The sequence below is a fragment of the Aphelocoma coerulescens genome, chromosome 1A (genome assembly GCF_041296385.1).
Source record: "Aphelocoma coerulescens isolate FSJ_1873_10779 chromosome 1A, UR_Acoe_1.0, whole genome shotgun sequence".
Classification (NCBI taxonomy): Eukaryota; Metazoa; Chordata; class Aves; order Passeriformes; family Corvidae; genus Aphelocoma; species Aphelocoma coerulescens.
Genome location: NC_091014.1, coordinates 51,082,174 through 51,093,453, shown reverse-complemented (window position 1 = coordinate 51,093,453; position 11,280 = coordinate 51,082,174). Strand labels below are relative to the sequence as shown.

The window sequence follows — 11,280 nt, the reverse complement described above, 5'->3', positions numbered from 1 at the left end:
TGCCCTGACTCAATGGGAGTGCATATAATGTCTCATCCCTCTTAGTTCTGCTGCCTCTGGGACCAAGGCACACTGGGAGGCACATTCTGGTCTGTGTCAGTTAGTGAAGGAGTTGGTAAATGTCTGGGATATGGAGAACATGCCGTAAGAGCACACTTCACTCCTATTTCTCCTGTTAGCCTGTTCCTTTGCTCCACCAGACACCACTGAAGCTGAGGAGCTGGCTCTGTTTTAACACATTTTTGAATCATCCTAGGACATACTATAGTTATCAAATACACCACATCTGCTCAAAAAGCTAGTTTCTTGAAAGTTTGTTACTGTTTCAAGCATATCCCCCCCCCCAGCCTTCAGTCTGCAAGTCAACAAGTTGCATCACGGCTTCACAAACCCTTTTCCCAGCCTGCTCTCCCATGTTATATTAGCATCCTTGAGTTTTCTCCCTCATCCTGTGTGTTACACCTGTGGACTGCGTTGGTGGAGGGGAGAAGAAGAGGGAGGATTAGGCATCATTTCCACCTCAAATTTACTAGAAAAAGGCAAGTTATCCTGTGATACATTTCAAAGTCAGTCCTTAGGAGGGCTCTTTCTCATGCCAGGGGATTCAGAAGGCTCAGATGTCCTTGTGTTGCCCTTCAGTGCTAGTAGGCAGTGGGGAAGACCCAGGCTGACTGATTCTAGACAGCACTGAGCCTGAGGAAGTGGTTTACTTGCCAAGAGCATATGAATATGTGGTAGCATAACACACCATGTAAAATCTCATGGGAGAGTATCCTCTAAAAAGGGAAATTACAGCCTCATACCATCAGGGGGATAAAAATTATTATCATAATCATCTTCACTGATAGTATTTTGCTTTGCTGTTGTTCCTACTTTCAAATATTACATGTATTCAGAACATCACAAAGACATCTTTTTACAAATTGAATTGCATACCTACAAGCTCCTTTCCTATTCTTGATTATGCAAGTACCCAACAAGAGACAAGCAAATGAATACAGATTTGACACAGCAGATACAGACATGTGCAGTGATGAAAAGTTCACCTCTTTCCTCTGGCATTTGCTTGCTGTGGCTTGGATTTCTATTTCCTCATTTCTTAAGCACTCCTAACACTGAATCAACTTTATTTAAGAAAAGTAGCACAGAGAAAGTACTAACCCTTCTTCTGCACCCTCAAGCAGCTGGTCTTTGGTCCACAATGCCAGCTCCAAGGAAGCCAGCATCTCTCTGCCATTTTTCCTCAAGTGCAATCTTCCAGCTGGCCCACTCCAACCCATGGAGAGCTACTGCTGTCACCCCACCAGCCGTTACAAGAATCACATTCCCAAGGAAGAACACCATTCTCATAGTCAGGTGTTTGGGTTTTTATTAATTAAACAGTCCATATACAAAGTACTAAATAAATATACAGCTGTGTCAGAAGCCAGTGTACCATACACACCCAACTTGGAGAGCTCTCTGTAGTTATATATGAAATACCATGGAAAGCTATTTATCAAATGCAAAGCAGGTTACAGAATGATTCAACTCTGCAGACTCATTGCTCATCACCAGGGTGCAGTCCACACACACACACACACACACACACACACACACTTTTGCTCACTCACGCCCTCTGTAACCTGGCTGCTTGGGAAATGTTTGCGTTAATGCACAGACACACTCAGGAAGAGGCCGAGATCCAAGGTTCACGGGATTATATCCCACCAAGGTATTGCAAGGAGCCACATGGAAGAGGCTTTGTCTTTGGGGATCCACAGCGTGGAGTGGCAGGCGTGGGGAGGGAGAGTTTGCAGGGTTGGGCAGGCACCTTGGGGAGCTCAGCTGGGGGAAATGGGTAGGAGTCAGAGCTGGAAAGGAGGCTGTCAGAACACGAATTGGAAAAAGTGTCAGGGTAATTTGGTGTAGCTGGTTTTATGTCTTTAAGTTTTCTTCCCCATTTCCAGCATGGTCCCTAGATGATAAGGAAGGTGTTGGAAGCAAATATGAAGATGAAAAAATGAATTATTCTGTCTCTTCTCCACTGATCTCTGGAGGACAGCCAGGCAGGGCTGGGAGTGGGCACAAAAGTAATAGCAGATAGATAAAGATGCCTCAGTAGTACCTGAGATGTCTTCATGGGTGGGCAGGAGGAAGGAATGTGTAGGGCTGAAGCTCCTGGTCCTTCCTCCTCTCCCATCAGATGAGGGATGCAGGCACCCCCATGAGCTGATTAAAGCAGGTGCTGTCTGGGGCAGAGCCAGCTGATGACCTTCCTGCTTCTCCAGCACTCCTGCTGAAAATAGGCCAGGATGCTCTTCCATCAGAAGGGAGAAGCTCCATTCCAAGGGGACACAGAGTGAGCAGGGACAGGACAGCCAGGGCTGTGTCTGAAAGCTATGTTTGAAGAATAAGAGGGAGCTACAAGGGTGCCTGTGTCGGGGGAAAGAGGATCCATCTCTTTTGCTGGTGTGGCTTGACTCTTCACAGGATCATCTCATTTGTCACCATGTGGCCCATTCCCTGTGCCTCTGCTGAGGGGCACTTAGTCTCTTTGCTCACTGTGGAGCTGCTACATGGGGCTTTTCCCACCAGTGTAGTCATGGTATGGGCTTGTCCGGGCCTTGGGGCGAGGGATGGAGAAATCATTCTGAGGTTCAATGGCCTGAAAAGGAAGCACAGAAGTCTTTATGTTTGAAAGTTGGACAGAAGTCATAAAACAGGGCTTATAAAGAAAACAAATGAAAGAAGGGAGAAACAGAGCTGAAGGTTTCCTGAGAATGTGACTAATAAGGCTGTGGAAGAGGATCCTGGTGGAACAAATTAGTGATGGAGACATGTCACCAGAGGACATGTGGGAACATGGTGTGAGCTACTAGACCTGGCTAGGCTGTGGTCTGAAGGAGGACTGGTGAAAAGACAGGTGGACATGCAGACTGCCCACTCTAGATCTGCACTGCAACTTCCAGTGTCTGCTGGTGGGAATACATTCAGGGCATGGGCTGAGGAAATAAGCACACTCTCCTGAGGAAAGGGCACAGTCTGCTGTAGGAATGGTGCTCAAAAAGAGGATCTCTTATGTGGTACCAAATCCCAAAGTATTGAAAACCACAACCTCTTTACCTCAGACCCCTCTTGCCTTCCCATGTCCCCAGACATGTCACAGCTCTTTCCCCCAGCCACAGACACCTCCATGATCACGTCAGTATCACTTGGCTCCATGCAAAGCACCTGCCTGCCTTCACAGAGACTGTTCTACGTCCATCTGTCTTTGCCCCTTCTCCTTCCCTTCCTTTCAGTGCCTGAACAGTAGCCTGTAGCCTGCATGTGGTGAAACAGGTGACAGTGGCATGAACTTACCTTCATCTGAAAGTTCGAAGCATATGGGGAGTAGTTGAGGTCTCCTGTGTCACAAGACAAAAGGAAGGGAAAGTTAGTGCATTAGCATTACACAGTAGCTTGGAGATACCACATCAAGGGAGACTCACAGGGTCTGTGGCTACATTAGCAGCTGCTTTTAGACTGGTCTCACAATGCAATGTGCAGGCAGGAATGAGCTAAAATCCACAGGTGGAGGACATTAAATATTTTCTTCTGAAAGCAGGAATGAATGGTATTGCAAATAACAGGACACAGGTGGCCTTGGAGTTTAGACACCTCCTGTTGCCTCACAATAACTGTCACCACCACCAGCCAAATCCCTCCCACTTGTATGCACAAGACCCCCTTTGTGGTACTCCCTGGGAGAGCACAGCCTTTCCTGGCTATTGTTTTACAAGCCTGGGGGTCTGACTCCAGGTGATGAACATGACACCAATAGCAAATCCACAGCCAGAGAAATCACATCTACCCATAGACTTGGGAAACCCAAACTAATAGAACATTTTGCTTTGTCCTAATATGCAGAAGACTCATACAGAAAAGGAAGACCTCCTTTCCTCCTTTTTATCCATTCTTACACGGATAAGGGCACCAGATCACAACTGGAATAAATAACCTCCAAGGTATAACCTACATAGGCCTGAAGAGCTGATGTGTCAGTAAGAAACAAAAAAACTCTCCTGATTTTAAACATGGACTTCCCAGACATAGCAGGGTCATAAAGAGTTATATTTCAGCCTTGACATGCAGCAAAAGTCTCCTACTCAGTCACTCCTCCTACACACCTTTAGCTTTTGCATTGGTCCTCACTCATTTCCCTCTTGTCTGGAGATTAATTTTCATGTGCATTTCCAAAGTTTCATCAGTCTGAAACTTTTTCCTAGCCTCTAATTTATCTATCATTTTCAAATCTTTTCTTGTAGCTCCCCTAAGTGTTTTAGGTCATGAGTGGTGCTTGTGTGCTTGGGGCTGGGGGCACATTCACTTCACCATACCTTGCACAATTTCATCTTGGGTGTAGGCACGGTTGTCCAGTCCAGCTGCCTGCTTTAGGAACTTGGGTTGGCAGAAGTCATTTTCTGGAGGATAATCCTCTAGCTTCAGAGGAGCAGTGAGGAAACAGATTTCAGGGACAATATACATTATCAGGAAAATCCAGCCATTGGACACCAGAGCAATGGCCACAACAGGATCATCCCAAATTTCCTTCTCTAAAACCGTGTTGCCTTTTATGAGCATAGTGATCCATACTACCCAAATGGCAATGGAGAACAGGACAGTGACAAAGATGTGCGCCCCATGCCTCTTCCAGCTTTTGTATGACCCACAGAATGTGAACATGGAAATCAAGAAGGTCAGAGCCATCAAGAAGAGCACATAGATCAGAAGCATGACAAAGTCCTTGTTGGTATTCTCACGAGACATACCCAGAAATTCTTTTCTCTGGTTTACTAACATGGTGACTAAGTACTCAATGCTGATCACAACTTGTACCAGGGCAAAGGAAACAATGAAGAGCAGCAGCACCCGCCAGGAGAAGGGCTTTCTTCCTCTCACTAGTTTGCAGAGGTTGCAGGCATGGGTGAGGAGGCACGAGAAGCAGAGAGCAAAGATGACTCCAAATAGGAAGAAGCGAGTGGGACGAATCCTGTCATTGAGTTTAATGATGAAGGCAAAAGTGAGACCAAAAACGCCGAGTGTGCCTAAAAGAAAGAAAAAATAGACGGAGATCATGTGCCGCTTGCTGTTGTCTTGGACTTTGCAGATGAGGAAGAAGAGTGAGCAGATGAGGAAAATGGTGATGAGGATGCCTGCTGCAGCCAGCGACTCCAGGACAATCCCCCAGGCCTTCTCCGTGTCACAGAGCAGGTAGTAGTCAGCATCCATGCTGCCGCAGCCTGTGGGAGGCGGCACTGTCATCCTCTCGCCTTCTTGAACCACCTCTGCAAAGCTGTAGACAAAGAAAAAACACAAGCTGTCGAGTCAACCGTCTGGGTACTGTCAGCAGTGGGGAAGGAGAGGCAGGACAGACCTCCATCCCCACCTCACTGGCTAAGGACACCACAGTGCTAAGGACATGGGGCAATGGGAGCAGAGTCGTCTCATTGTTTGGTCTTGGCTCTCCATCAAGGGCAAGCCAAGCCCCTCAGGAGGAGGTAATTCACCTTGCATGTCCTCTGCACTGTGCCTGATGTTGTGTAATATTTTAGGAGAGTGGGGAACAGGGAGAAGGTGAGGTACTTCAGCAGGCATTTGCTTGGTGCCCTGCAGTGCAGAGACTGAGCTGCCTTGTCACTTCTGTGATACAAGAGCAGCTGTTAGTCATAATACACTTGACGCTCTTTTGACAAGTTCAAACAACAACAGTACCTTGTACCAGGGAGATTCAGAGATGAACAGTGCAGAACAGGAAACTCATTGTTCTGTTTGCTTTCTCCCTTCTACATTCTCTGAAGCACTTCTGGCTTTGATTTACTGTTACGAACGAAGGGGGAACTTTAATACCTTTTACCTTGCAGGTAACTAACCTGGATGCCTCCAGCACAGCTCTTCTCACTCCAAATTCAACAACAAATTCAGGCCACCAACCACTAGCCCTAAACTCATATTCCTCCTTCTTCATGGCAGTGTAGCAATAAGGAGTGTCTCAAAGACCTCAGTCTCCTCCCCAAGATATTGCCTTGCACTGACTAGAGGCCTGACATGTCAGAATTAATGCTGTTCATTGCATGAGAAGTAACCACTAAATTATTGCACGAGGAGTCCACAAGTCAATGATGTCAAGGTCTCTAACACATTCCTGCTGTCTCATCGTAAGGATTTCAGTGCTGTCTGAGCACGCCTGTCTCCCAGGGGTTAAGAGGGCTTACATGGGCTGTTTAGGGGAATTAAATTCCCTACTTTCTTGGGAGCATGAATACTATGGAGAAACCACAGCACGAGGGCCATTGGGCACTTCATGGCCCATTATGCAGGCACCGAGTGAGTTTAGATCCTAGGGGCCTATACCAAATTGCTCAGTTAGGCTTGAGTCTCTAAAATCTATCAGAAGAGGAGTTTAGATACAATATGACAATGAAACATGGGCAAACCTGTCCTTAATAGTGACCCACACTAGAAAACCAGGAGCTTTCTAATAGATACAGAAAAAATTAACCTTGCAAAATTTAGACTTTAGTGCTCACTATGCCATTTGCCTTGATTTTCCTGTGCCTGAACAACATACTGCACTTATGAATTTGGTTCTCAAACCCTTCCAGCAGATTTTAGTGAGTGCAGATTGTGTTTTTAGTAAATGGCAATTGATCTAATCAAAGGATGAACAAAGGGGGAAAATATCACTGACCCACTCTCAGCCCCACATATGCTTCAATGGGACTTGCTTAGAACTGAACTGGGGAAGAATTTTTCAGCTTCTAACCTCACTGTGTAAAAGATGTGCAGCTCTTCAAAAGGCTGGCTACAATAAAATGCAAATTATTCAAATATGCAGGAACTTTGGACTCCCATTGAGAGAACGGAAAAAGTGGATAACACATGCAGGAGTTTTCACAATCATTGTATACAAAATTTTGGGGATTTACGATCTCTTGCAGAGATAGCTGAGTTATCTGGACATTTGTGAGCAATAAACAATGAACCTTTCTGAAAATCTAGAGAGAAAATTCTAAAATTTTATCCACAGACATTTACTGTTGATTAGATTAGTTTATCTGTTCACAGCTCTGGCAGATAAAGACTGGTGCTCGCTGTTGAGGCACGCGGAGAGAGCCCAGAGAACCAGCGTGAGAGACCTCATGACAGCACGGAGCACACCCACAGCTTTGGGTCCTGACTGGTGCTGACTGCAAGTGGTGCTTGCCACAGCCAGCCACCACGGCCAGTGGAACAAATGGGATGGAAATAACCTTCCTGACTTGGAGAACCGGGTCACTTGCAACCACTTTTGCTGCCTTTTCTTTTTTTCCAAGGTAGATGTCCCGTGAGGCATCATGAGGCATGAAGAGCTTCTACCCTGTCTCCTGAGTGAGTGTTGCTTCCCAGAAGCTGAGTGCTCATCCAGCACCCACAGAAGTGTTTAGGAATTCCAAGGGGCTCTGCAGTCTGTGCAAGGGAGCCTGTGCTGTGGTAGCTTATACAGCACACCCCAAATCATAGTTCTCGCTTGAGCGACGAGTCTTCTCCCTCCACCCTGACTCTCCCTTCCCACTGATGTTTGTACATAAAATACACCCATTCTTCCACAAATTTCAAACCGCTTCCCGGCAGTGTCTCCCCAGCTCCAGCTGGCAATCCCATCTCACTCAAGGATGGGAGGCACTCTCAGTTCACTTGTGGCACCCATGCCCCTGCTCTCCCACGCCGCAGAGCCATGGTCCTGCACGCCATCCCAACCCAGCTGCAGAAGGCAGGCCCACCCTGGATCCTGTAAAACACTGCCTTGCGTTACCTTTCGGGGTCCTGCCTGGTGAAGGCAGCAGGGAGGCTCCGTCTAGGAGAGGCACCTTCCCAGCACACCAGTAACCGGGGCGCCTCCGCTCCCGCAGCCCCGGCCGAGCACCAGCTCCGCGCTCGCCGCTCCTGGGAGCTTTAACAGCTGGAGGGCTGAGGAGGTGGGGCTGAGCACGCCTATTCCAGTTCCACCGCCTCTCCTCTCCCACAGGACACGGCTGTGAAAATTCGGCCCCTGTGCCAGGAAATGAAGTAAGGGCTCCTGACGTCAGCGGGGCACTCACCCCTGCGTCGGGGTGGAGATGGAGCCGTGGGACAGCGCTGAATGCTGCTCAGTCAGGCACCTACCTGATAAGGTGCTCCCCTGTCTGACTCCTGGCACCCGTGGGTGGGGACCGGGACTATGAATAGCAGTGCGTCCCCTCCCTGCTCCAAGCCTTTTGTCTCTTCGCCTGCTTTCTCACCAGATAACTGCTTGCAAAGTAGGCGATGAGGAGGCTCTGATGTGTGAATGGGCCCGTAGTGCCCAGAGAGAGAGTGGCAAGCCTGGATCAAAGATGGTTTCCTCGGGGCTCTCGATGGGTGCTGTGTCTGCCTGTGGGGACATGTCTGCTCTGCTTGTCCCTTCCACTGAGAGCCACCGGCTTCTCTCCTGAAAAGGGCAGCTTGGCTTTCCTCGTGTCTCGCTCAGTCCAGCCTTGCTTTCCGAAGGCTCAGTTCTGCCTGCTCGCGAGCGCTGAGTCACTTTGTCCAAATTGCTGGCCCAAACGGCTAATGAACACAGGCAATGACAAATTCCCCCTTGCTCTACATTTTATGCCTCAGGCCCGACACACCTATCAGCACTACTCTATCCAAATCCTCGAGAAACTCCAGTGTATTCATGACTTCATTTGTTATTTCAGATATTACTCACTGGGAGTATTTCATTCTCCTGATTAAGGAATTGACATCAGGGCCTATCCACATTGAGCACTCAGTGCCAACACACAGCCCCAAACCTAAAAATCCCCCTCACCTCACGAAGTTTGTGCTCCTTCCCAAAACCGGGGGTGGGGGTAGAGCAGCTTCACATGCCTGTGCTGAGGTCTAAGTGCCCACAGGTGTCTCATCTGCTTGTTAATTTTGTTTGCTTGTTTTAGGGCTTCCGGCTTTTTTATGAGTGCTGATCCTTTTTGAATCTCAGATGTGGAGATTGCCACAAAACTCATACGAGACAGTCCTTTCCTCCACACCCCACAGAAGTACATGTGGACCTGCAGGGATGAGTGGCTCATCCAGTGAAAGGCAACACTCAGTGCAGTCACTGTGGGGTGGGCCATGCTGAGCCCTAAGGCAGTTTCATGTCCGTCCAACTTTTACTTCAGTGTAAAATCCTGAGGCTTCTTAGGAAAGGACATACCAGGTTTCTCTACATGAAATTAATCCAAACTTTAAAGCAGGTCCTGGGCTTAGTGAGCCAGCCAAGAAAGAGGCAGTTATGAAAAATGAGAAGAGAAAATAAGGAGTCATGGAGAGGAGTTTAGCACCATCTCAGTGGGATCCAACCTGTCTAGGCAAGCATCCCAAGAAGCTTTCAAAGGTCACTGGTCACTGCCAACCTATTTGCATCTTTTCAGAGCATACTGTGGACTGCCAGCTACTTCCCTGCATTTACAAAGACACATGTATTCCTCATGGAATAGACCGTGTCAAATTATATCAGGGGAAGAAAGAAGAAAAAATAAAAGTAACACACGTTTTTCAGTATGCCTGAGAAATCCACAAGAGTTGGTCATCAAACACAACCTGTACTTTCAGAAGGCTGATGGGGCTACCTTTAAAAACAATCCCAAGCGATTTAGGAGCCTGAGGGCTGCTGACTCACCGTAGTTAGTGTGAGACACGGTAGCCATGGCTCTCGTGCTGTGCCAAGGAGGGTGGAGAGGCACCACTGGTCTACACGGGTGAGTACAAATGGCACAGTGATCACACCAGAAAGGTGACATGTCTGTCACCTTGCTTTAGGGACGGGATGTAACCTGCAGATAGAGGCACCTAAATTTAGATGTCTGATGGTTATTACCTAAATGTGAACTGGGTGTCTCAGCTCCGGAACAGTCAGAAGGACTATCCCAGCTGATTGGATGCAGCTGCCTGTTTCTGTGTACACTGAAATGCTCCCAGGTGTGGTTGCCTGGATTGCCTGGGGCCTCACTTTAGTTGCTTGCACATCGGCACAGCGTCATTTGAGATGCCCCAGCGTCTCCTCAGCTTCCAGTGACCACTGCAGGAGCACATGACTTTCTCATACCCCCTCTATCAGATCTGGCAGTCCTGTGCAGATGTTTTGGATACCCTTAGGCATCCCAAATCACCTTTGTAAGAGCAAATGGATTGAATGCTCAATCTCCTTGGCTATTTCAGAGTTGAGATTCCCAGCTTGTATGCAGGTACCTAGTCCACTGTATGGACTTAATTCTGATACACCAGCATAGATAAATAGTTCATTGAAGGTGCTGTAGCTTTGGTATCTGTTACTCAGTCAACAGCATAGATACAAGAGCTGTGGGAATCAGTCCTTCTGGAGCATTAGTTCACACTAAATAACACAGGAAGTCCCAAATTACCCTAGGCACCGGTGTATGGACAATTAAATTGACTCCTATGTGCCTACAGAGCAGACTTCTTCACTGGAGGCAGTCATGTGGATTCCCACTATAGGTGGAGAGAAAGGGGCACTTCCAGTGTAGTTGCAGTTGATCTGCTTCAAGACAAACCAAATCACACCTGATAAGTACCCATTTCTTTCCAACAGAGATGAAGGGAGACAAGATAATGAGATAATAAGATCTTTACACTGCTGAATTGCATAGCAAATCTCCAAAATAATTTAAACACAATCCAGTAGCAAAATGCTGGTAGTGTTAGAAGTTCCTTTAAGTGGGAGACTGTTGGTAGCAAAACTGCTTGCTTTGGCCATATTGCAGCCCTGGACAAGCAAGCTGGTTGCTGCTAGTGGGAAGGAGAGTGACTGTGGTTGACAAGGAGAGGCAGGGACAGCAGCAGGGTCTGACGCCTTTGGACAATGGGCACCCACAACTCCTCCAGTTCTCAGGCAGCAGGATGAGGGCTGGGCTCTCCCTCTGTGTCAGCTCTGCTCCCTGCCCCTTCTTGCTGCTGGCATTGTCTGGCTTTGCTCCCTCCTGTGAGGTGAGAGTGCCCAGTGCTACCCACAGTGCCCTGGGCCAGCCCTTCTCCACTGGCTTCAGTGTCACAGGGCTGAGCTGCCAGCAAATGGCAGAATGCTGCAGCCCCCTCAGCTCAGCCAGGCGTGGGGAAGGAAGCATGTCTGGGAGGTGCAGGGACTGAGATAGTATCTTATATTAAGGCAAGTAATAAAGCAAGTAGATGCCTGGGGAGAGATAGTGCATGGCGCTCTGGAATGTGTCTAAAAAACACGTTTATGTTTGACCAGAGATATGG

The 11,280-nt window shown here is 47.9% G+C and overlaps 1 protein-coding gene across 6 annotated transcripts; it reads right to left on the bottom strand.

Annotated features, from left to right (window-relative positions):
• Positions 1 to 835: 835 nt before the first annotated feature.
• LOC138103496 (retinoic acid-induced protein 3-like) lies at positions 836 to 9,832 on the bottom strand. 6 transcript variants are annotated; one of them, XM_069001831.1, is made up of 5 exons: positions 8,164 to 8,259; positions 7,814 to 8,050; positions 4,359 to 5,314; positions 3,343 to 3,386; positions 836 to 2,647 (listed from the first exon to the last, which is right to left on the bottom strand). In XM_069001831.1, exons 3-5 carry the CDS (start codon positions 5,281 to 5,283, stop codon positions 2,555 to 2,557), a joined length of 1,062 nt encoding a protein of 353 aa, XP_068857932.1. In that variant the 5' UTR covers positions 5,284 to 5,314; positions 7,814 to 8,050; positions 8,164 to 8,259; the 3' UTR covers positions 836 to 2,554. The 6 variants fall into 6 exon arrangements, with proteins under 6 accessions (XP_068857932.1, XP_068857944.1, XP_068857939.1 ...); XM_069001843.1 differs by lacking the exons at positions 7,814 to 8,050; positions 8,164 to 8,259 and adding an exon at positions 9,683 to 9,832; XM_069001838.1 differs by lacking the exons at positions 7,814 to 8,050; positions 8,164 to 8,259 and adding an exon at positions 8,834 to 9,107.
• Positions 9,833 to 11,280: the final 1,448 nt, after the last annotated feature.

What these genes read in the sequence shown, in the direction of transcription:
- LOC138103496 (XM_069001813.1), bottom strand. Translation starts at nt 8,422, where the DNA reads ATGTCCCCACAGGCAGACACAGCACCCATCGAGAGCCCCGAGGAAACC. An exon ending in ACTTTGCAAGCAGTTATCTG is followed by an intron (nt 5,315 to 8,279) that starts GTGAGAAAGCAG and finishes CTTTGTCTACAG; the next exon opens with CTTTGCAGAGGTGGTTCAAG. An exon ending in CCAAGATGAAATTGTGCAAG is followed by an intron (nt 3,387 to 4,358) that starts GTATGGTGAAGT and finishes CTTGTGACACAG; the next exon opens with GAGACCTCAACTACTCCCCA.